Genomic DNA, 25,326 nt, shown 5'->3' with positions numbered 1-25,326 from the left:
AATCTCAATCTCTCTCTCTCCCCTCCCCCCAACCCATTGGCAGCGCACTGACCAGCCATGCGAAAGCTTGGACGAATTGCAGCGAATGAGTCGCATCTCGTGACATCATCCCCTGGCGCCGCTACTACTTTCCAAGCAAGTGCATGGCCCCTATGTGCGCTGTTATCCGATGCTCGGCTGCTGGGGCGATGCTGGGGTGACTTGGCTCGTGTGCCAACAGAGAGGGCTTTGTGTGCCCCCTGTGGCATGCATGCCATAGGTTCTCCACCACTATCCTAGGTAATGTGGATACATCATTTACAAGCTTCCTCCTCATTTTTGATCATTGGCTATACTAGTGGGGGCTGATGGGAACTGAAATCCAAAACTCATAAATAGCACTAGTTTGGGGGAAAAGCCCTAGAGTGAAAAGAACTCTCTTCTCACTGATGCTAGAAAACACTTTCATGTCGTTGCAGACATGAATTAAGCGGTTCTATCCCTTCAGCTTGTCCAGTTGACAATGTCCTTGCAGAGAATACACTTTCCCTCCTGATCTCCGAGGAGTCACTCAGCAGCACCTTCCGACCTATCACCTTCATGAACTTTTCATAGAACTCTTTTGATGCAAAGTAGTAAATGAATGGATCTATGCAGTTGTTGAAGCAGCTGAGACACAGGGTGAGTTTGTAAATGTGATAGTAGCCCTCTTTCCCATTGAGACGACTGAGGATATGCACCAACAGGATAATATTGTTGGGAACAAAACAAATGATGAAAACCAGGAGGACAAGGATAGCTAAGTAGACTGACCGAGTCTTCTGTCCGTTGCCGTATCTGTGGGAAGCCTGGACGAGCTTCCAGATGATGCCAATGTAGCAGGCTACTGTCAGTGTAAACGGAATGCAGAAGAAGAAGAAAAATGGCATCAGGAGGAAAGCTGCCCATGCAGCAATGTTGGGTAGCATTGTCCATTTCAGGACATCAAAGCAAGTTGTAATATCCAGTTCTTTCACTTCATAAGTCAGGTCTGCTCTTGCCAGTGGCCAACAGGCCAACAGGACAAGTACCCACATCACAAAACAACCCACAATAGCACAGTTCCCTCCATCCCACTGTTTAGCTTTCAGTGGGTAGACCACTCCCAGGTAGCGCTCAAAACTGATGCAGGTCATGGTAATTATGGAAGAATACATGTTTGCGTAAAACATCACGGTGACAAAGCTACACAAGTGCTTGCTGTAAAACCAGTGGTTCCCATATATGTGATATACAATCTGGAAGGGAAAACAGGAAGCCAGTGCCAGATCTGTGATGCTGAGGTTAATCATGAAGATGACTGACCTTGTTTTCGGCTTGATGTGAAAAAAAAGAACCCAGAGGGAGAAGCTATTTCCTGGAATGCTGATGAGAGCGATAATAGAGTAGACAACTGGCAAGGTGATCCGAATGGCCGGGTTCTTGAGCATCTCCAAAGTTGCATTGTCCAACCCGGTCGTGTTTTTATACATTTTGTATGATTGACTTCTTGGTTCTTGATAGTCTGCAGAATTCTATCATGAAGTTTGAGTCTGTGACCTAGAAAATGTGCTGGTGTAGAAAAAAATGTATGAAAACAAAAAATGGGAATAATTAGAGTGACACTTCAGCTTTATTAATAGTTCAACTATTTCACTGCAGTTAGATGACCCCACGTTATTATTGTTTGAATATTAATTATTACTTACGATCATGTAATAATGATATATTTTGTATATCTTGCAATCATAATCTGTTGTAAACTGTAATAAATATATTTGATTTTTAATAATCATAATATACATATTCACATACATATGTATTCATTTTCTTGAAAGAAGATGTATTTATTAGTATTACCATAGATATTAAGAATAATTATAAATAATTTAATAGTTTTATCCAGTACTGTATTACAACAGCTAGTACCAAGGTGCAGTATGATATAAGTTCAACACATCTGAGATGATTAAGGATGATTAAGAATTATAAATGAGATGATTGGATTACAATTATTTTACCAATAAATCATTTATGGGGCAGTGATAGCAAGCTGTGAGAAGCCAGTCCTTCCCTCTCCTGTCCAGAAATGTCTCTGAACAAGGAGGATGCCCAGAGCTGACCAGGCATATGCAGGCCACTGAATCCGCATCCCTACCCGCCCAAGCTGACTTTCCCCCTTCACTCAGCCTCATGTTAAACAGGGGCATGCTGGAATCACCCACAGGCTGCATGGCCAGATCATTCCAGGCCACTGATTGGTCAGTGGCAAATTTGCCTCCCAGGGTGTTGCCCAGGCACCATAGAAATGACATTCCTTATTTCTCCAGCAGCTGGCAAAGAATCAAGATTCAGTCAAGCCATGGGATCCCAACCAGACCATGCCCCTCCCCTACATTTGAGAGCTCCTTGGGTGTGATGTGAGGGCCACCACTTATAAATTGTCAAAAGAGAAGGACACACATCACCAGAAATTCCCATTTCATCCTAACATAGATCATTGTAACCAAGCGTCCTTCCTGCCTTGCTCAATCTACCATTCGGGTGCTAACTCCCAGACACCTGCTAACCCTTCTGATGGTACATTCTCTGAACTTGAAATGGATGGACGACTCAAAATAGAGGGCACTGTTCTGGCAGCCTCTCATAGAGAGGACTGTCCTACGTAAAAAGGACACATGGGCAGCCTATGTTTCTGCTAAGTTTCAATTTTCTAATTCTACATTTAATTTTGTTTTGGAAGTGAACAACCATTTCTGGGCTTTTTTTTTCTGCTTCATTCTTTAGTACATATACTCAGCTGGAGACAGGGAAATAGCGTTCATTTGCTTAATCTGTAAGCTGGCTGGACTGCTTGGCAAGCCTACTGAATGTGTGTGTGTGTGTGTGTGTGTGTGTGATAAGCTGGGCACTCCACCAAAATGAATGAGAAAGCTATTTTAGGAGAATGTGTTTTATTTAAAAAGTGTTCATATTTCAGCTAAAAGTTCATAGGGTAATTTACAGCAGATCATGGGTCAATTATAATTGCAAAACAACACTTAAAATGAAGAAAATAAAATCTGCAGGATTTAAGCCATCAGATTCAAGACAAAGAAAATGTAAAAAAAAATGCCAGGCATCTAAAAGGACTGGCAATAAGCAACCCTTCCACTGGAGAAAACTCCTCAAGAGGGTTGCCAGAATTAAGAAAGCCCTTCCCATGCAACTGCTTGACTCGCTGAATTGATGGAGGAAACAAAAAGGGCTGCCAAAGAAGAGCTTACAGAACAGGCAGGTTGATATAGGAGAAGACGACCTCGCAGATAGCCATCTCCCAACAGCAAGCGCCAGCGCCAGCGCTCCAGAGATGTTTCCAGCGACTGGTCACAGTCTAGCAGCTGCATAATGAGCTAGCGCAGTATTTGGTCATTCTACAAAGGCTGCTGCTCTCTCAGTAATCAGTTGCAGTGCTGTAAATGGTATAGACATGCACACACTTTGCAGGGCCGCAAAGGGCAGCCCAATCACCCAAGTCAAGGCGCCCAGTTCCCAAGGACCCCCAAGTTATTTATCACCGAGGCAGAAAATGCTCAGTAAAAATGGGCAGTGCAAATGCAGCTTAATTCATTAAATAACTTTTATTTTCATGATGCCTGAAGTCCCTTTGCTTAATGATAGGACCATCCCTGCATGATATTTTTGCTATCCAAAAGCACCCCATGAAGTAGATCACTTTTTATGGGGCGGGGGGGGGGGGGGAGAGGCACCTTTTCCCCATCTAAATCCATCACTCTGATTCTTGTGCCTCACTCTTTGCCCAAGGAGCTCATTGCTGTTTTTCAGCCATTTCCATGCAGTCTCTCATCCAGGCAGTTTTAGCCTGGGCAGGTGCCTTACTTTCCAGAGGACTGTGCTGTGTTCAGTGTGCTCTATCAGAAGGGCTGTCCCATTCGAATGCAGTTAAGAGGAGAGAAGAGAGCAGCAACCTTCGAGTTGCACAATATGTGCAAACAATGCAGAGGTTTGTTCAGTCCTACGTTTTGCAGTAGTGGGTTTTTTTAATTGCTTAAGTATTGTGGTAAATAGTTTCCGTTTTGCAGGTCTAACTGTACATTGCTAATTTTTGGCACAGTGAGGCCATTTTCAGAGTTGAAACCAAAGTTGTAAAAAGCAGAGATTTCTGCTCTATATGCCTGGCTTCATATTATATCTGTGTTGCTGTGGTTATTTCTTCCCTGCCCATCAACTCAAAGGCTCCCTGGGCAGTTTACACACTAAAGTTAAACTATTTATTTATTTATTTAAACCATTTTTATGCCGCCCCATTCGCAAAAAGCCTTGGGGCGGCTTACAACAATAATAAATAAACATAAACAGTTTATAGAATTAGAGTTAAAAAAAAGGAAACATCTCGGCATTTACATAAAAACCCCATAAATACAATTCATAAATTAACAATTAAAATAACTTTTAAATAAAAAGGTCTTGGCCTGGCGCCGAAAAACAAATAACGATGGCGCCAGGCGGACCTCTCTGGGGAGCGCATTCCATTGATGGGGCACCACCGCAGAGAAGGCCCTACTCCGGGTACTCACCCTCCTAACATCCTTCACAGAGGGCTCCCAGAGAAGGGCTTCTGCTGCCAATCTCAAGGGGCGGGAGGGCATATATGGACGCAAGCGCTTCGTTAGATAACCAGGTCCCAAGCCGTTGAGGGCTTTATAGGTGATAACCAACACCTTGAATTGGGCCCGGATTTCAATGGGGAGCCAGTGAAGCTGATGGAGAACTGGGGTTATATGAGAACAATGCCCAGTCCCCATCAGCAACCTGGCAGCTCTATTCTGCACCAATTGAAGTATCTGGACCGTCTTCAAGGGTAGCCCCACGTAGAGCACATTACAGAAGTCTAATCAGGAAGTTACCAGTGCATGTGTCACTGTCACCAGGCAATCATTTTCCAGGTAGGGGCGCAGATCAGCCGAAGCTGAAGGAAAGTGCTCCTCGCCACTGCTGTCACCTGAGCTTCTAATGACAGCTCTGGGTCGAGGAGCAATCCCAAGCTGTGAACCTTGTCCCTAAGAGGGAGTGCAACCCCATTCAGGACAAGGTCCAGGTCCCCCACCCCAAAGCCCAAACCACCTACCAACAGGACCTCCGTCTTGTCTGGATTGAGCTTCAGTTTATTGGCCCTCATCCAGCCCATTACCTCGGCCAGGCACCGGTTCAGTACAGCCACTGCCTCACCTGGATTGGTAGAGAACAAGAGGTAGAGTTGGGTATCATCAGCGTACTGATGATTCCGCAGCCCACACCTCCTGACGACCTCTCCCAGGTTTCATGTAGATGTTGAATAGCAAGGGGGATAAAATGGACCCCTGTGGAACTCCATGGCATAGCTGCCATGGCGCAGAGACATAGTCCCCCAGCACCACCTTCTGGAATCGGCCGTCGAGGTAGGAGCGGAACCACTGCAAAGCAGTGCCTCCAACTCCCAATCCTGCTAGCCTATCCAGAAGGATACCATGGTTGATGGTATTGAAAGCTGCTGAGAGGTCCAGGAGAACCAACAGGGACGCACTCCCCGTCTCTCTCCCTGCACGGTCATCATACAGGGCGACCAAGGCAGATTCAGTACCATACCCGGGTCTGAAGCCGGACTGAAATGGGTCCAGATCATCAGTTTCATCCAAGAGTGCTTGGAGTTGTCTCGCCACCACCCGCTCTAACACCTGTTTTTGTTACATATTTTATGGAAATTGTTTTGCACCCAGCATGTCACAATACCTTGGTATAAAATTAATAGTTTGCCCATACTTGGAGTGCTACGTAACATTTATTTATTTATTAGATTCAGATCCTGCTTTTTTCTTATAGCAAACTCAAAGTTGCTTACATCATTCTCCTCTGCCTCCTCTCAGTCTTATCCCCACAACAACAACCTTGTGAAGTAGGTTGGGATGACGGTCTGTGATGGGGCCAAAGTCACCCAGTTGGCTACATGGCCACAAAGGAACTAGAACCCAGATTGCCTGAGTCCCAGGTCCAAGCTCTTAACCACTGCACTGCACTGACTCTCCATGGAGTTTTTGTTGCTCCATTAAATATATAAGAAAATGGAAAAGCTTCCCTGAACTACCAGCAGATGTGTTGGACTCCCAGAATGCCCAGCCAGTGGAAGGTGAAGCCTAGATTACAGAGAATAACAACAAAGAAATTATAATAGTTTGATTTTTGACTTTAGAAGTCAAATCTTTTGTCTGTGTGTGTGTGTGTGTGTGAGGGGGGGGGGAGAGAGAGAGAGGGAGAGAGAGAGAGAGAGAGAGGGATAATTGGAGGACGATATGCCACTTCCAGAGAGCCCATTGTTGGTAAGGTGGAAAAACAAGTAGCGTTTCTTGACCTTTATTCAAACTTCTTTTTTCTCACGCATTTTTATTTAGGAAATGCCCATTATGAATTTGCTAATTTTCAAATGCAGAACCCAGAGCTTGGCCACAAATCCCCAGAATTACTTCTGTGGTATGTACATTTCATTCCTTAATGGATCACTGCCTTATCATGACAAAGGGCCTTTCATAGCTCAATGAAGCTATGAGCTATGCCATGCAGGGTCACCCAAGACGTACAGGTCATAGCAGAGAGCTCTGGCAAAATGTGATCCACTGGAGAAGGAAATGGCAACCCACTCCAGTATCTTTGCCAGGAAAACCCCATGGAAAGTACCAAAAGGCAAAAAGATATGATGCCAGCAGATGAGCCCCTCAGGTCGGAAAGTGTCCAATATGCTACTGGGGAAGAGCAGAGGGCTAGCACTAGTAACACCAGAAAGAATGAAGCGACTGGGTCAAAGCCGAAAGGACAATCAGTTGCTGATGTATCTGGTGGTGAAAGGAGAGTTCCATGCTGCAAAGATCTATACTCCATAGGAACCTGGAATGTAAGATCCATGAATCAAGGCAAGCTGGATGTGGTCCATCAAGAGATGACAAGACTGAACATCGACATCTTAGGAATCAGTGAACTAAAATGGACAGGAATGGGTGAATTTAATTCAGATGACCATCAGGTATACTACTGCGGGAAAGAATCCCTCAGAAGAAATGGAGTAGCCTTCATAGTCAAAAAAAGAGTAGGAAAAGCAGTACTGGGATACAATCTCCAAAATGACAGAATGATCTCAGTTCGAATCCAAGGCAAACCATTCAACATCATAGTAGTCCAAGTCTAGGCCCCAACCGCTGGTGCTGAAGAGGCTGAATTTGACCAGTTCTATGAAGGCCTACAACACCTTCTAGTATTAACACCAAGAAATGATGTCCTTATCATCATGGGGATGATAAGGGGATTGGAATACTAAAGTAGGAAGCTAAAAGATAACTGGAATAACAGCAAGTTTGGCCTTGGAGTACAAAATGAAGCAGGGCACAGGCTAGTAGAATTTTGTGAAGAGAATACGATGGTCATAGCAAACACTCTTTTCCAACAACCCAAGAGACGACTCTACACATGGACATCACCAGAGGGTGGAGGACAGGAAGGCCTGGAGGAATGTTGTCCATGGGGTCGCGATCGGTCGGACACAACTTTGTGACTAACAACAACAACACATTTTTTATGTCAGTGCAGATTCAAACACAGATCTTCAAAACACTTCTGCTTTGCCCCACTTTGTCCTGAGTGATTTTGGGGAAGTCAGTAATGTCCTATATTTCAGACACACTATGCTTATGCCTTTGATGCCAGGGCATTAGCTGCCACCTGCCCAAAAAGATTACAAGGGACTTGTGCTGAACTAATTTATTTAAAGGTTGATGGGCAAGTAACTTTTTCAGGAGTGGCACCTTCATTCTGGAACACAAACACACACACAGGCTATATTTCAGTTGCCTGGATCATTTCAGCTATGGTATAAGGTTGAACAGAAAGGCTTATGTCCCTGAACAACTGAAATTTGGACAGATGGGCACTGGACTGCCAAGTGTTGTCAAGGAATTGTAGCCTTCCTATGGAACCTGACTATCTAACAGTAAACGAGGCATTGTTTTTAGAAACTGTGCCTTTGGTCAGGATGCAGGCAAAGACCAGGAAGTCATTAATGATTCCTGTGTTTCATTTTGGTTCTTCAAATCAAAAGGAATAATCTCGAAGCAAACTTATTTTCAAACCAAAGGTTTGTCTGCACGATCATCATGGCCTAAACAGCCTATGAGTTATTTGCGGGTGGTTTCTTCCTCCAGACAAACAGATAAGCCTCATTCAGGAGTGTAATTAGGCAAAAAGTGCACAGCATGTGGAATGGTGACTTACAATAGCCACTGTGACTTTGTAAGCCATGATGATTTTGCAGTTCCAACTCTTGCTTCTTCCTTAGATTCACAGAGTTTTACTTAACTAAGGTTTCAGGCAATGCCCTCTGCTGATTTGGAGGGCAGATATCTAGATGCTCCCTGGTTTTTGTATTTACAGCTGTGGCCAAGTCGAGGACCTCACATGTTAAATGATGTGCCTATCACTGCTTTGTATCGAGGCTTCCTCCCTCCCTATTTTTTCAAGAAGATGCTGCTGTTTAGGTTCAGAGGAACCTGCCTGATTCCTATTCATCTTTTTGCTTGCCATGGCTAATATTGTCTTCTCTGAAAGGAAACAGCTTTCCAGGAACTCAGGTAGAGAGGAAGTTTCCCCATCACCTGGCCCCTGATCCAAGGACTGAAAAGGGGACCTTCTACACACAAAGCATGTGCTCCACCACAAAATTATGGCACTTCCCCTGAGCGACAACTGGTTCTTTCACAAGTTCTTCACTGCTGATAATCTGTTCCCAAGTGCTGCTGATTCCTCTGTTGTTATTATTTTTGTTATGCTTGGCCTGTGTGCCTTTTTAGATATCTGTTCTGTTTTTCAAAATGAAGTTTTGTTGTGGCATTTGTTGTAGATTTTAATTCAGGTTTGAAAGTCACTGCCTGGGAAGGTTATGTGAAGCCACAATGAATGGAAAATCAACATTGTAACTATAGTACCTTAACCCAGGAAACAAACATAGTAACTAAGGCACTCAGCCTGTTTAAGGTGATCCTTTCATTGTTACTGTTGTGCTGATTAGCCTGGCTATGTTACTATATAGAAACTTACTGTTGCTATATTGCTATGTCTCAAATCTGCACATAGGGAGAGCAGTACAAACATTAGTTTTGGAGAAGCTATTGTCTAAAGAAGGCCAGTCATCCTTTCACAAGGGAAACACCCCTTGAAAAAAAGATTGCACCTCTTTGCAAGGCGAGGTAGTAAAAAGGACATGACTAGTTTCTGGTTGAAACAGCCTGCCTACTAGCAGAAGCCGGTTGCTGCAGCCTTCTGCTTCATTTTCACAATAACAGAGAGAGAGGAAATGCATCAGCAGTGAAGTGGGCAAAAGCGGGCACATAGTTGCAGGACATTTCTTGTGTGATCATTTGTGTGATCAGTTGGATCTGGATTTAGATATATTGAGATACGTGGAAAAGGTACTGGTGGCTAACTTCAGTCCCATTGATCTCAATGGTTTGTCTCTCCGTTTGACTAAAACTGGATCAAAACCAGTTATTATAAGTTAGATAGAGATATAATGCATTTCACATACCAGGCAAGGCTTTGAACAGGTAGGCCGAATGCCACCATGCTCATTCTGCTATCAAGAAGCTAACTATTAACTTAAGGTTTCTGTTCTCCTTTCTTATGGTTCTTCCTTTTTACAGCCTTTCAGATAGAGGGCACCTTCTAATAGAGAACTGTGCACTGTGAAGTAGGACACTTGGAACAGCCAGGTGCACTTCATAGGTAGCAGGTAAGTGCTTGAGCCTTCCCCATCAAGTAGCAAACAAAGGAGCTTACTCCACACCAGAGCAGGTTGTGTAAAGGGTCTTTCAACACAGGGTTTTCTGAATGCAAAAGAGAGAAGGGACTCCTGCATCATTAGCATTTATGCAGAAGGGAAAGCATCTCTTGGCTTGTGTGACGTATCATTCAGGGTCTCCAAAAGTGGCACCTTCCAGATCTCTCCCTATGCTATACAGCTATTAAAGAGACAGGAAACTGTTTTCCCTTGGTGCCTGCTTTTTAAATAAAGTCTTGTTCCATCCAATACCTCTTAGACTAGGGGCAAATATCACTTTCAGACTTGGGCCAAAGTCAGTTTCAGGGCCATAAACAGGTGAACACACACACACACACACACGCGCGTGCGCGCGCGCGCACACACACAGAGAGAGAGAGAGAGAGAGAGAGAGAGAGAGAGAGAGAGAGAGAGAGAATATGTTATACTTTAAAGCTCTTACTGCCTGTAACTAAGCCTTACAAGAGCTATTTCCAACTCTGAGTGGGGGGTGGGGGAAAAAGACCCAGGAATCCAGCAAATGACTGGAATTTAAGGAGTCAGGGTGAGGGGCCGTGGACATCAGGAGAATCTGGAAGGAATACTGGAATCCCAGATTTGGCCTTTTGGCCAGAGGCACCCTTCAGCTGCCTTAAGATTTTGCAAGGGATGCTATGGAAAGCTAGTTTCTCCTTTAATGAGGTACACTGGCTTTCCCACAATAAAACCCATACATTGGCTCCTGGACATAGTCACAGACATGCACAAGGCTTAGACTACATCAGTCATTTCTAGCATAACCTGCTAGTTCATACCCCACATGCTTTGGTGTCTTGTCTACAGTTACTGCTCAAGATGAATGAAGCTGATAAGTAAAGCATAAAGAATAAGTCTTTCAAGAGCAGCAGCAGCAAAGAAAAGGTGTGCAGAAGTGGCGCGCGCGCACACACACACACACACACACACACAGTCTGTCTCTCTCTCTCTCTCTCTCTCTCTCTCTCTCTCTCTCTCTCTCAAATGAAATGTAGAAGTGGTTTCCTTTGTGGCATCACTCCCCACCATGTGACCCTTTCTAAAGATGTTAACAGTGCTACTTAGGGTTACACTTTGTAACTTACAATCAGAGTACTGTCCTTTGTAAGAGACAAAAACTTACAAACCGTTATAACCATAACAAAGGCTTCCTCTTCTTTTTTCTTCGCAGGAGGATTCCAAGCAGAATATGGAATTTCCTTCTTTTGTGGGGGAGAGGGTGGGTGTCCATGCAGGCACCTTTGAAATTGCTTTGGGGAGTTTTCTGTCCTGTTTTGATACAAGTAGCCACTAAACCAGTATCTATCGTTCCTTCATCCTTATCTGCATACCTAGAAACTAAAGGTCAAGCAATGTGATGCATTAAAATGCATAGACATGCAACTGTCCCGTGCTTTGATTTTGTTTACTCATGAGTAAGCACATGATATGCCAGTCTATATTAGACCGCTGTCTGGGTAGGAGAGGCTTAAACTTGATGACTGCTTATTTTCTGAAACTGCCCACACTTGGCTTTTCAGCTCCTGCTTGGAGGGGAGATTTGGGGGAAGGAATGGCTGGATGGAGGTTTCCTCCTTTACTCACTCAAATCTGGATTTCAGTCTCTTGTTGAGTTAAAAAGAGGAGACGGTCAGTTCCATGCTACATATTTAACATAACATGTAGTCTGACCCTAACACAGGTGCAACAATTGGCAGGCTTAATAAATCTAGAAACAAAAGGTCAAAAATGAGTTTTCTGCAATAATCAAGACTTCTGTTATTGGAGAAATACCTGAGTGATGAAAGAAGAAGAAAAGGCACATTCACTGCAGTTGGGTAACTTGGAGGTATCCCACTTATATGACCACAAGGACAAGTCATGATGGGATAGTACTGACAGGGATACTGAAAGGGAAAGAGGGAGGTGAATTGAGGTGCTGATGAAGCATCAGGCAGAAGAGGCTGAGACAGTGAGGAAGGACTGCACAAGGAAGGAAACTGGACCTGTGCTCACCCACTCATCCAGCTACAACTGACCTTGATGGACACTTTTCCACCCACATCTCCACCATTTGGTGAGCAACTCACTAGTATATAGTAGTACCATGATCAGACGGAAACCCAAGACATTCTGTTGCCTGAAAAAAAGGGACTTGCCCCATTCCATATATGGGAGCTGACAGGAATGGCCTTTCGAGCTTACAGCGACACAGGCTACAAATAGCATCCGCCATTACACCCAAGGACGGGAGACTAGAGTTGCACATGCGGGACAATCAATGTGGGACAGACAATTCTGTCCTCCAAGGGGACTGCAGCTAACCCTCACGCCCCTGTATTTACTTGCTGCGGCATTAATAAGGTGGGCCTAACCATTAAAAAAAAAGATGTTTATCCACTTGTAACGGGAAACATTTCTGAAGAGCCATACATCACAAGATGAAGATAGTGCTTTGACTGCTGAACATGTTTTTAACTTCCTTTTTTCTTGATCATAATCATGTGCAAATTGTCTGGTTCTCAGTGTTAAAAAATAAGCAGATAAACACCTATTAATGTCTAGCAGGGAGTGATGGTGTCCTTTGGCCTTTACAGGGTGACATAAAAATGGTCAGTAGCTATCATCATGAAAAGGGAGGGCCAAGTCAAAGCCAGGCACATCACCTGAATGCAATTTTTGTGTCTTGCACTGTGTGTGAAAGAGAGAGCGCAAGAGAGAGCAAAAGAGAGCGAGTGAGCGAGCTTAGGCTGTATTTGCACTGAGGAACCTAATTCCTTTCTTTTCTCAGTCCTAGGCTTCTTGTGAATACACAGCTGTACGACTTTGCAGGAGTGGCTAACGGGGGACATGCAAGATGCATTCTCCTCCCCAGATGTCCACAGTCATCCTAACACTTTTCATTCTCCTCTCAAACTGCACAGAGTACTTAGAAGCAGATTGTCTTTTCTGGGTGATAATAGTATTGCTGCCAGTGCTTGGTTTTTAAATATTCCATATGTATTATGGCTTCCCTGTTCAAGATAAGCTTAAGATTGGAGAAATCAACATTAAAATTCCTACTCAGCTCGCGAGCTTACTGGATGATAGTGAACCAATCATCCACCCAGTCCACATATAATGTTGGCAAACCATGGGTTACTTGACCAGTAATTTTCAGGGACACATGCTGTTTCTTGTTTCTGTAAACAGGCCCTGCTCAGAAGTCGTCAGTGTGACATGGGAATCCCAGGCAATGAGTTTAGGGGCTAGCAACTCAGCAATTACCATGGTTTGTTGTTGAGTTAGTCACTAGGTTGTTTGGCCCTTAAGCAACCTACTGTTCTAGGTTCTCACATCAAGCTGACAATCTTCAATCTGGCCAATTAGAGGTTGTTTACAGAACACAGAAATGGTTCACTACCATGTGTAAACAAGCACACTGTCTCTCAGCTCAGCCATACATGACAAGGCTTTATGTGAGTTCCGCAGGAGTCTTGTGACTCAAGTCTCACCAGAAATAGGAAAGCCCTTTTCTAGAGTGCATACGCACAAGAGTAAAACAACTAGAATAAACAAGCCATACAAATAATCTCATAATATGGGGAGAAAACAAATTACACAAAATAATATATATATGAAGTGACCCTTAGTGCACCCTTCTACAGGGACCATGGCCATCTATTTTTTTTTCCTGCTCTTTCAGAAATGTCCCTTCTATCCAAAATTGCAATTGATCCAAGGGAAGTTTAGTAACCTCCCCTGTTATTAATACATGTCCAATAAACACATCCCATATATTGTTAAATCGTTCCTCTTTATCAATCCTTTTCTCATCTTTAGCTCACACATCAAATCATTAACCACTATATTCCAATCTACACTATTCAATTAATTGAAAATCCTGTTTTTCCTTCCAATTCTTTGCTATTATCATTTTTGCTGCTGATACCAAATTTATTATTCTTTTATATTCCATTTCCACAAAATATTAACAACAATACTATTTCAGGATCTGCTTCAGATTTTAAGTTCAGTATCTTGCCATTCTCCTTGAAGATCATTATCTAAAATGTCTTAATATTTTCACATCCCCACTTTTTGAAATTGGCATCCATATTTTGTCCATATTGCCAACATAAATTAGAATATTTATTATTCATATAAAATTCTTTAGCCAGTGTCCATTTCCATACAATTTTTTAAAAAATTTCTTAATTCTAATTTTTAATACTTTTTAATATTTTCTTATCCCATATTTCCCCTGCATTCATCCTATATCTATATCCTTCCCTAAATCCCATCTATATCCTTTCCATGAAATTTTTAAAAGATTGTATATTTTCTCCCTGTCTAATAAAATCTTATATATCTCCCTTATGATCCCTCTTGTTTGCCTTGCATCTCCCTTGTCATCATGATCTCCTCAGATTTAGTAAGGTCTCTACACTTACCATTTTTCTGCAAACATTCTCTAGTCTGTTGTTCCAATTGCATAACATTAAACCAAGGTAATCTTTCTTTTCCAAGTAATGCCATTATCCTTTCCTTATTATCCATTTTCTCCATCCAATCTTTTACCCTCAATACTTTTTTTTCTTAAACCATCTCTCAAATTAGGGAAATCCCCTAATCTCTGTAACTGAAGTTATTGGTGAGATAATTATCCTTTTTACAATCATCTTCCTGTTTAAAAAAGATCCCTCAATTTCCTGTTGTTCTGTCTCTGCCCTTAGTATCACATCCAACCATTAAACTATTTTATGAGGCAAATTGATTAAGATTTACATTAAATATTATACTGCAATTACACTGTTTCTGTTAATAGGACTACTTAAAAGTCAATCAGCTGTGGATTCAGTCCTTCATATTCCTGGATTATTTGGTAAGGACTGGTTCCTGAGTTTTGAAAGGGCAATTCTTACAGAAACCACGTGTAGCCCAAAACTAACAGCTAAATATATTTCACTATGGCTACTCCCCTGTCTTTTTCACATTTTCATTCATTCTGTTGTTACTCCTCCCCAGCTGTAGCTTTCATATTTCAGATCGTGATAGATTTTTCCTTTTCATCTGTGAATTACTTTTTTTTTTTTTGTTTCGTTCTTCCCCAGCTGCTCCATGCTACTTTCAAGTGACAGCTACTAGGACCTCTACATACTATCAATAAAATCAACTTTATTTCACATCTGAAATCTCTCTGTATATATCTCCTAGAGTTTAAAAATGAAGGTAAAAATGAAGCTATTCTTTCCTCTGCAGAAGAAAACTAGATTTTCCCTCTTCTATTATGTAGGGATGGAGAAAAAAATTAATATTGCTAGCCACACTGAAGAGCTAAGGGGAAAACACTGTTGCCCCCTTGCAAAGAGACTGACATCTGGGTAGGCCTCCAGTGATCTTTGAATATTTTTTGTAAACTTGAGCCCTGCTTCTAGATCTCTGTGCAGGGATGCTGGACAAGTGACGGTCCTGATGGGCTCTTCCAAAGTGTTCTGCTGCCTGAGACAAAGAACAAGCCGGCATTCCAGATGCAAACCTTGGTAGGTGAAGTCTGACCTAAAAGTGATTGCCTCACTCTGCCTAGTGGGAGTGCCAAGGCTGGCCTTTATGCCCCAGACCTTCTTTCACAGGAAGAATAGCTCTGTTCCCTCATCCCTCTGTCTGTGTTCCCCATTGTGGTGAATGGGCAGGTCCCTGAAAATCCACAGAGATGCTCCCACACATAAGACTCAGACCCTACCTCAGGCGGCAGGGGTGGTTAACCGAAGAGATTAAGGTAGATATGGTATTACTTGTGTGAATGTTTGAGCAGCAGCCCCTGGACTGAGGAAGATGGGGAGAGAAGTTCAACTTTCTTTTACATAGTGCCAACCAAAAAAGGTTTTAAACAGTTCTCCTTTGAAACTGCTCCTTGTACTTTAAGGGGAGCCTCCCCTGGCACCGATGGCAATTTTCTTTGAAAACATAAATAGCAACTTCTGAAAGTCTTTTTAAAAATGCTGCACACCTGCTTCAGTCAAATGGTGGGGAATAAATTAAATAAATAAGCAAGAGACTTTCAGGCTTACTGAAGCATCACCATAAAAGAGGAAACGTACCACCTAAAAATACAACATCAGATCCATAATATGTCTGCATGAACATGCAAATGTATATGCGGAGATGCACATTTAGAAATAGCAAGTATTATTTAAACAGAAGTACAATACATGACACCATAGTGGCAGAGACTGGGGTCACGTAATCCCCATATTTGCTCATTTTGCTGTGCAGATCCTAACTGTGGATGAACAAACTTCCCATTGCAATGGTATGCATTGTATTTTTGTTTATTTGAGCATGTATTCCTAGATCTGCATCTAGTCCTGTATATTAGCATATGCAAATATGTGTCCTCTTTTGCTCTGTTTTTCAGTGATGCATTTCCTTAGTTTGGACATTGCATCCTCTATTCCTGGGACAAGGAGACATTACCAAACAGCAGAGGTTATGGAATTCTATCCCCTTCCTTTGCATGAATGGAAAAGCAATTGTGAGTCCAAGCCATTGTTTTCTTCTGCCCCTGGAACTGTTACATAGGCTAAATGCATCCCTCAATGTCTTTGTAGATATTTCCAGAGGAATGCATTGGGAAATAAATGTATACATTTCTATGTATAACAGTGTTTGAACAGCCGTCAAATACCTTCTACCTTCTCAGGCTGCCCTCCTGCTTTTTGATTGCTTTACTTGGACTGCTACCCTAACCCCTACCCACAAACAATTGTTCACATTTATGTTGAATAACAAAATTGAAAAAGGGCTGGAGGAAAACTATGTGGCCTTCTGTGTCACAAGTTATCTGCAGAAAGAGGGTAGGCCTTTGCTTTCACACATATCAGCTTTTGGAAACTTGGGTGTGTACAAGTTTGTGGTCAGGTTTAGTGTTACCACACATGTAACAGTAACATCGCAGAGGTGAGAGAAAACAGTACAGTTTCAGTTCAACTGTAGCAAAGATTAGCAACACGAAGGACTTCAGAGCACTGAGTTTGGTGCAATTCTGCTTAAAAGGCTATGTAGGGATTGTTTTGCATAGCACAGGAGACAAAGCTACTGTTGAAACAGTAAGGGAACCAAAACGATGAAACCAGGGTTGAGGAACCTCTGCGGCATACCAGCTCTGAAACCCTAACCCTGAAACATGGCCAATGGGACTTGGAGAAAGTCTCACAGCTGTTCAGGGGGCTCTCTCATTTCTGAAATGAAAAGGGCTAATACTCTTCTCCTCTGCTCTGTAACCACCCTGAAAAATTTCCTTTCCACTACTGCAAGTAGGCTGTTTTAAGAAAAACTCAATCGCCACGTATGGAAGCTTTTTAAAGCTGGCCTTAAGGGCAGGAGGGATGACATGTGAGGGTGCCTGACAGAAAGGGAGTGAGAATATGAGCAAGTTTGAGAGTGTATGTGAAAGGGCAAGCTGGATGGGGCTGCAAGCTTTCAATGCATGGCCGTTCACCTCTGGATGGCTCGCCCCAATGTGCCTGCATAGAACCAGTTCAGGTCTTGGGTTCAAAAATGTCTCCACCCTTTGATTAGGTCATTGACGCATACATTTGATGGGAAAGTAGCCAGTTTTTGCTTATTTTCTTTTCAAAACATATCTATAATCATCTTTTTGTTTGCTACATGTTTCTTGTTTCCTATCATTGGTCCTCTGTAATCCTATGTTAATAACTTCTGGATGCCTTTTCCAATTCTCTTTTTCCTTTCCATTTGTATAATACATATATTTAAAGGGGGAGGGAATGGTAATACAGAAACAAAGAAAACAACTACAGGTAGCAACTTGGTTCATTTTCACTGCATTTATTGAAATGAAAATTATTTAAACACATGAATGAATGTGAAGCCTGACAGAAGGAAGGTGGTCAAATGCTAGGTGGGCCGGTTTGAAACTGGCCAAGTGAGTTTACAGCCACAACCAAACTGCTTGATTGTCACTTGCATCTAGAAGGGGTGACCTTCCAGATGTTGTTGGGCTAGCAAGAACAATCTGGCGCTCTAGTATTGCTGAAATACAGTGGAATTGAAGCCCCATGACAGGCTTTTGCTCTGGGTTGTTCTACTTTGTGTTTAATAGCTTACTTTCCTCATTCTAAAAAGGCACAAAAACATTCTCCAACATTATGTGGAGAATGACAACATTATGCTGCAATCACTCCTTTCTCTTTAAACTGGACTTGGACTGGATAGTCCTTCAGATAGAGGAGACCTTCAAAGTAGAGCTCAGTCCTCTAGCAGCCCTTCAAATAGATGACTGTGCTCTGTAAAAGAGGACACATGGCCACCCTATGTGTCGAGGGATGGGCAATGTGTTTGCAAGTCATCTTCCTCCAGTAAAACAAGAGCTGAACTGAGGAGAAGTGAGGAACAGCATGCACTCAGGTGGAACGTTTTTGAATGAAGAACTGGCAGACAAAGGGCACTTAATTCTTTGCCCATTCCTTGATTCAAATCACTCTATTTCAGCTTGCTGTTTTTGCTGTTTTGAATCAGCATTTTGCAGCCTGTGCTGTCATAAGGCACAGTGTGTGTCTAGAATGGAGATTTGGAGCAAAGAAGCAGCTTCCAGGGGAAGGGTTAGGCATGCTCTAATCTGTCTGCCTCGATTATTTTCCTCACTCAAATGCCCCCTCAAATTATTTTCTTTTCTTCTTTTCCCACTTTTTAAAGACAACACCAGCTTGCTAGCAAAGGGTTCCATTGTGCATGCTCATGTAAAACGTATAGCTAAACTGATTAAATATTTCATAGTAATATACAGTATTGACTAATCACTGATTTCTCAAGATGAAATATACAGCAGTGTTAGCTGCTCAGAGAATATGCAGGCAGCCATCTCTCCATCAATGTATTTAGAAATCTTCACACTCATCTCTGTTTCTAATGTCTCTCAGTTACTATGCTTGATCATGTCCTTAGGCCAAAATTAGAGAAGAAAGGGAAGACCAAAAAGCTCTACCTCTAGTACACTTATCACAGCATTTGTCACAAGAAAGATACTTTTGTTCTGGGGCTAGGCATAGTGTGTCCAAGTGTGCTGCTTTACCCAGGACAAGTGGCAGGAGACAAGCCTAAAAGGTGTCCTGCATTTGAAGATGTTCTGGTTTAAAGATAAAGAACCAGAGGATGAGTAAGCATGGATGGGTCTCAAGCATTGCCCATTCACAGTTACCACCTAGATAACAACCCAGCTAACCTAGTCAGACTTTTTCCTCCAGTGGGGAGATATATTGCATTTCTATTTAAGGTATAGCAGAAACATAGAAAAAAGTGAGTCAGAAGGGTCTCCTGGGCCATCTAGTCTGACCCCCAGCTCTAGCTGGCTCCAGTCATGTAATCCCCAATATGTGGTTGTCCAATCTTTCCTTGAATAGTCTCACTGATGGGGCCTCCACCACGTCCCTTGGTAGCTCATGCCATATCCTAGGGTCCTAACCATGAGGAAGTGCTTCCTGATATCCCACCTGAAGCCTGGTTCTTAGCACTTTGCCCCATTGGAACGCATCCTGCCCTTCACTGCAGAGAAGAACAGGTCACAGCCCTCCGCCACATGACATCCCCTTACACACCTATAAGTTTCCACCTATAAGTCAACTTCTTCATTTGCACTTATGCACACGGACTTGCATGCACACATGTTATGCAAATTGGTGCTTTGTGGTCTCTTCTGGGGCAATGTGTTTCTTCTTGTTTTTGCATTAGGGTGATGTGCAATGAGCAACCCTACTGGTAGTTGCCTGGCTGAAGCATGCTGGAGGTCTGAGTCCCAAACAGGTCAGAAAAGGCTGCTGTCCACCTACACCATAGACCTCACTTTTATGGTCTCGCAGGATGATGCAGAGGGTGTCGCTGCATCACCACTGCTTGCCGCGTGAGAGCGGTTGCTGGGTGGAGAGATTGAAAACAGTCTTCATGCAGCAGCTGCATGTGCCTGGCACTGAAAGATTCATGCCAAAAAAATAGACCTTCAAGCCACAGAACAGAAAAAAATAAGGAAGTGTTTGAAAAGGTTTGCATCAAAGAGTCATGCAAATTGGAACATGCATCGCTAGAACTGAAGAACAGCAGAGTGGAAATTTGAAAGTAACTTTCAGACCATATAACCTGCCCAGTCAGTAAATGGATATGCTAATTAACTTTAGCCATATACTAGAGCAGTAAAGAAACAATAGGCCAGTTTTCACCGCACAACAACCCACTGGGGATTATTTAAACCATGGATAGAATAAGATCCATTTCTATTACTTGGTCGTACTTAAGTCTAATGTGCTTAGAACTGCCTATTACAAGCACCAGAAATCACAGACTTTTATAGATTATATTAGGCATCATGGTCTTAATATCACGAGTACCAACAGAAACCTTGGGAAATGTTAACAAAAGGGATTTTGTGAATGTAAATGAGGGTGCAATGTTCAAACTACAGAATTAGTGGATATCAGCACAGGTTTTGATGTTCAAACATTCTCCTTGGGATTCTCCTATACCAGCGGGTTTTCAACCACCACTCTGCAATTTCCTGCCTGTCCATGGGGCAGGGGGCATCCTGCTTGCCATGGACCAGCATGGGGGCTGGCTGTCCTCTACTACTTCTTCCTCAGTTGGCATCACAGGATGTGCCCTGGTGCCAAGGGGTGGGGGGGGAGAGAGGGGAGAGGTGGCTCGGTGGGAGCCAGCTGAGAGCCACGCTGCACCAATTCCATTATTTTGTTCTTTTGTCAGCATTTTTGTTGCTCGGTTACTGGTTGTTTTGGGGGATTTTCATTTTGGCATTGTGTTTGGAAACTAATACACAGAATACTATGTATTATGTGTATGGTGGTTTCTGTTTCTGCCTCAGCGGTCTCTGAGGGGATTTTCCTATTTTTGCTAGTCTCCAGCCATGGGAAGGTTGAAAATCATTGTCCTACACTGATGCATCTCAGCTCTAAGAATAAACCAAGGTCCAGTTGTTTTAATAGTGTTTCTCATGGGTCTTTCATTGCCTGATTATCTGTTGCACACTATGCCTATTTCATATTTCCAACACAGAATCTACATCCCTTCCTGGTCTGTTTGGCCCTTATACCCGGAAAGGAGCAGGGCCAAGTTCTATACCTAATTGCAGAATGCTAGCCTAATGGTGCTTAATAAGAGGTCCACAACATGTGGGAGTTGCACATTCTGAGCCTCAAAGTGTAGAATTGGGTTAAAAGGGCAGAATTCAATGGGATGCTTAAAACCCTGCCAATTATTTTACGTCCCACCAATTCCATTATGCCCAACACTGGTGCAATGTTGATCTAACACTTTTAGGACAACCAGAAATGAGCAGAAGTGAAGATGTTCCATTAGCCTGCCTACTACCAGAAAGGGGCATTTTCACTGAATTTGCCATGGTCCCTTCCCTCTGGGTCTGAAACTCAAGAAAATTCTTTGAAAATGCAATTCTTTTAATTAGATTCCACAAATAACAGAACGATTTGAGCTCTAAATAGCTTTCTACCAAAAAGAGAAGCTTCTGCTCATGTAAAGAGTTGAATGCAAACTGGAAACTTCCCCCATCCATCCCTTTCAGTAAAACTTCAGGGTGGCTCTGGGTGGCCCTCCCTGATTGAGGGTAAGACAGCACATGCTCCCCCCATCCTGAAAAACTTGCCTCCCCTTCCAAAACCATGGACTGTCATCTTCAGCCTCAGAAACTTCACTACACACAGTTACAGAGTTTCAGAGGCTTCCCCTGCCCTTCATCTGCTGCTGCTGCTGCTGCTCTTCCTTTTTTTCAGAATCCACTGACAGTCTGCAATGAGTCAGAAACTGGCCCACTCTCTACTCTTCTTCTGGCAAGCTTGAAATCTCTTTTTCATAGGCTTTGGGTCCTCCTCGTGAAACAGTGTCATCAGGTCCCACAGCTTGCAGAAGGAAATTGTTGAGGTAGAAGGAAATCAGCAGGAACAGAAGCATCCAGTTGGATCCTGCCTGAGGGAAGTGTGCTAAAAACTCTCTGGCTGAATCCTTAATTTCTGTGTTCACTTGGAAACTCTAAGAAACAGTCCCATTGGCTAGACATGCCCCCTAACTCAAGTTGTAACCCAGATTGGGTTGGCTCCAATGAACCTGCTAATGGCCGAGCCTGTAATGTCAATCCTTGCCTTTTTGGCTGTGGACAACATGGCACAGTTTGCATTCAACAAGGCTGCAGGGGCATGGAACTATTGCCCCATGTTAAAATGTTGGATTAAAGCTGGTTAAGCTCTGGGTAGCCTGTGCCCAGAGCTTTTTTCTAATTCTTGGTAACCAACAAAGAAATGAAATCGTTTTTAGGCCCTTTCTTCAGAAATCAGGTACATTTTGCAAGTCCTGCTCTATTTCTCTTCTTTTCCTCTTAAATCTATCTATTTCCACCGCAGAAGCCCATCATTTTAATTATTGTCCAAGCTTTCTATCAGGGTCTTCCTATCACCCTGTTCCATCATTTTCCTAGTACCACCTTTTCCTCCTTGTTTGATAAAAGCAAAAGTTCCCACTAGGCTGGCCACTTAGATGTTGCTAAAACTAAGTAAAGAAATGAAGCATCATAATCCAGAAAAGGGCAAGGAGAACACCAATGTGCATATGCAGGTTTATATCTGTAGGTGTCCATTTAGAAATAGTAACTATAATTTAGCTTGATATTCAAGACCTCTCACCACAGTGTGGGAGAAAAAGTGACCAAGTGCACTGCAGGCTTACTCTTTGTTTTTAACAATAAATGTCTGTAAAAGATCACTTTCCTGTTTCTGCAGTTTGAACATACGTTTAAGCCAATTTCCTCATTTGTGTAGTACATATTTGTCATTTTAGTAACAGCATACTACATGTCTGCTGTGTGCATACCACTCCTCTAGTTGAAGGCCCTCTCAGACCCTAGAAGGTTGTTACACAAGTACGTGTGGCGCTTACATGTCTCTGTGAACAAGGGTATGTGATAACACATCTACTTTGTGTCCATATGCACACAGTAAGCAAGTGTGCGCACAAAGAAACTACAGTTTTTAAATCCTTGTATTACAAAAGATTAATTGGCGGGACATGCTCACCAGCTGAAGAGTGAAGAACCATACTGCTTCTAATGAAAGAAGTATAATAGTTGGGTTCTTCTTTTAGACGACCTGCATGAACGAACATGGGCCCAAGCTTCTAGTCTTAATCTTTTATCCAGCAGACTACTCCATCTCCTCTGATCAGAAGCTGATTAGCTGTTTCATACAGCTGTGCTTTTATATATTCCAACATTTTGACTCTCCTTTCCTCATTCAGGAGAAACTGCAGATACAGTTTTCCCACAACACACATTCCACCTGCCACTTGGCAAGAACACCCCAGTGAAGCTTATAATAGAGCCAAACAAACAAACAAAGGTGATGTTCTTTGCAAAGACATTGCAAAGATAAGGAAGGCATTATTTGCATCATAGAAAGGACAGCAAGGATGCCTGCTTGCTTGTTTTTGGTATCAAAAACTTGGCAAAACCCTTTGCTGAAAGGTGACTCATACGATCCAAGAAATGTGTACAGATGAGGGATGTATCAAGAATGAGCAAAAATACCATTCAATATACAAATTCACAAGATATAGCAGAGGCCAGTGTGCACATATATCTTGAGAAGCACAAATACACAAATAATATTAAATTAACTTTCAACCCTGTTAAAAATGATTACCTGTCTCCAGCCTTTCTTAGATATTTATTCCATCCCTCTAACATGAAACCTCTCTGCTGCCTCTGCCTCTCCGTCTACCCTTGTTACAACCCTGTGAGGTAGGTTAAGCTGACAGAAGATGACTATCCTTAAGTCACTCAGGTGTTTTATAGTAGAGCAGAGAACTGACTCTGTGTTTCATTTGCCCCAACCCAACACTCTAAGCTCTCTCTCCTGAACATGCTCTATAACCAACGAGAACAATTGTGTTGAAGTAGATAGACAGTAAAACGTTACAAATGAATGATGGTGTGGACTTTAGGGAACAGTTAAAAAACAAAGCAAAATTTTTAGTACCTGAACATTTCCATTGATCAGCAACTGTGCAAAAAGTTACATTTTAGAGAAGACTGTAAAAGCCATTTTCAGTAGATTGTTTAATCCTACATAAAAGACACAAGCATATTTTTCTTTAAGACTCTGTGAGTTCCTGTTGGTCTGTCTGTCTGTCTTTCTTTCTCAGTATGTTTTAAAATTACAGTTCAGCTTTCATAGTGATGGGAGACTGAAACATCTTTTCTTCAGTTAATGGTGTATGATAGTTATTCTCATGTGCCTTGTAATCCTTCAACTCTCACCTCACCCCACCCCAGAACAGCAATTTCAAAATTACTCTGAAACATCATATCCTGTGCCTGCCTGAAATATAGATACATAGAAAGATTTCATTTGTGCTTGAATTAAAATACAGCTTTGCTTTAAAATAGTGCCCTTACACAATATCCCTGAACATGAGCTGCAAGTTTAATTCAAATACTTGTGGCTACTTAATAACATATTCTTCTTATCTACAATTAGATGTTGATTACAAGTTGCTATGTCAAATGCTTTGATAATTTATAATTGGTTAAATTATCATTGATTAATATGATTGATGGTAACAGAATTAAATAATGAACATGCAAAAATGCCCAAATTTCATTGTATGAAAGTATTATTCTAACTAAAGTTATTCTTATAAACAAAGAAGTAATCAGTTACCTGCTTTGATGTGTGTTATTCATGGCATTCTGGAGCCACATGTGATGCAAAGTAAGTTGTAAGATGTTGTTTCTCAGTGCTCTGAGGATCAGGAAATGACCATACATGCACATATATTTTGTAACCATTAACTGTTTCCTTACTGGTGCACTGATGCAAATTGCTCAGAACTCCAGTCCAGATAGTTTGCAATGATATAGGACTTTCGCTATATCATCTGGTTTGCATTTTGAGCAGAAAGGACACAGATTTAAAACAAAATCACAGAATGTTGATTATCAGAAGAGACCAGAGTGGTTGGTAAATCAGATAGGAAGAAGAAAGGTAAATTAACCTCTGTTTGAAAAAAGCAATTAAGCAAAACAAACCTGATACTTTTCAAGGTGGCTAGAGATCCTTTATACATCTGGTCAGAAATGATTTAGGATGGTTTCAGTGGTGTAATTACTTTGTATGCATGTCAGATAATTTCCAGTGATGCCTTTTATCAGTTTGCTAACTTAGGTAACATTTTTCTTCCTGCCCACTCAGGTGCCCTATGCCTCACACTTTTTAATGGCAATTGCAATTAATTCTGTTACAGTAAAAAAGTGTGGGTTTGAATGAGTTGTACTGCATGTTGGGACACAAAAAGCATTACTTGTCATTTGTAGCTAGCCATACTTCCCCTGACTGCTGACTTGTAGGGGTGTACTCAACAATTTTTCAAATTGCCAGATGTGCCAACAACCACAAAAGTTGTCTGCCCCTGCT

The 25,326-nt window shown here is 42.2% G+C and overlaps 1 protein-coding gene across 3 annotated transcripts; it reads right to left on the bottom strand.

Moving 5' to 3' along the window:
- P2RY8 (P2Y receptor family member 8) lies at positions 1–24,629 on the bottom strand. 3 transcript variants are annotated; one of them, XM_044432791.1, is made up of 3 exons: positions 24,574–24,606; positions 23,890–23,975; positions 1–1,569 (listed from the first exon to the last, which is right to left on the bottom strand). In XM_044432791.1, exon 3 carries the CDS (start codon positions 1,488–1,490, stop codon positions 432–434), a length of 1,059 nt encoding a protein of 352 aa, XP_044288726.1. In that variant the 5' UTR covers positions 1,491–1,569; positions 23,890–23,975; positions 24,574–24,606; the 3' UTR covers positions 1–431. The 3 variants fall into 3 exon arrangements, with proteins under 3 accessions (XP_044288726.1, XP_044288735.1, XP_044288718.1); XM_044432800.1 differs by lacking the exon at positions 23,890–23,975 and having other exon boundaries at positions 24,574–24,629; XM_044432783.1 differs by lacking the exon at positions 24,574–24,606 and having other exon boundaries at positions 23,890–24,408.
- Positions 24,630–25,326: the final 697 nt, after the last annotated feature.

Source organism: Varanus komodoensis, unplaced genomic scaffold (genome assembly GCF_004798865.1).
Source record: "Varanus komodoensis strain SLA01 unplaced genomic scaffold, ASM479886v1 scaffold1, whole genome shotgun sequence".
In the NCBI taxonomy this organism is placed as follows: domain Eukaryota; kingdom Metazoa; phylum Chordata; class Lepidosauria; order Squamata; family Varanidae; genus Varanus; species Varanus komodoensis.
The sequence above is the reverse complement of the archived record's forward strand: the minus strand, read 5'-3'. Positions and strand labels throughout refer to the sequence as shown.

What these genes read in the sequence shown, in the direction of transcription:
- P2RY8 (XM_044432800.1), bottom strand. Translation starts at nt 1,490, where the DNA reads ATGTATAAAAACACGACCGGGTTGGACAATGCAACTTTGGAGATGCTC.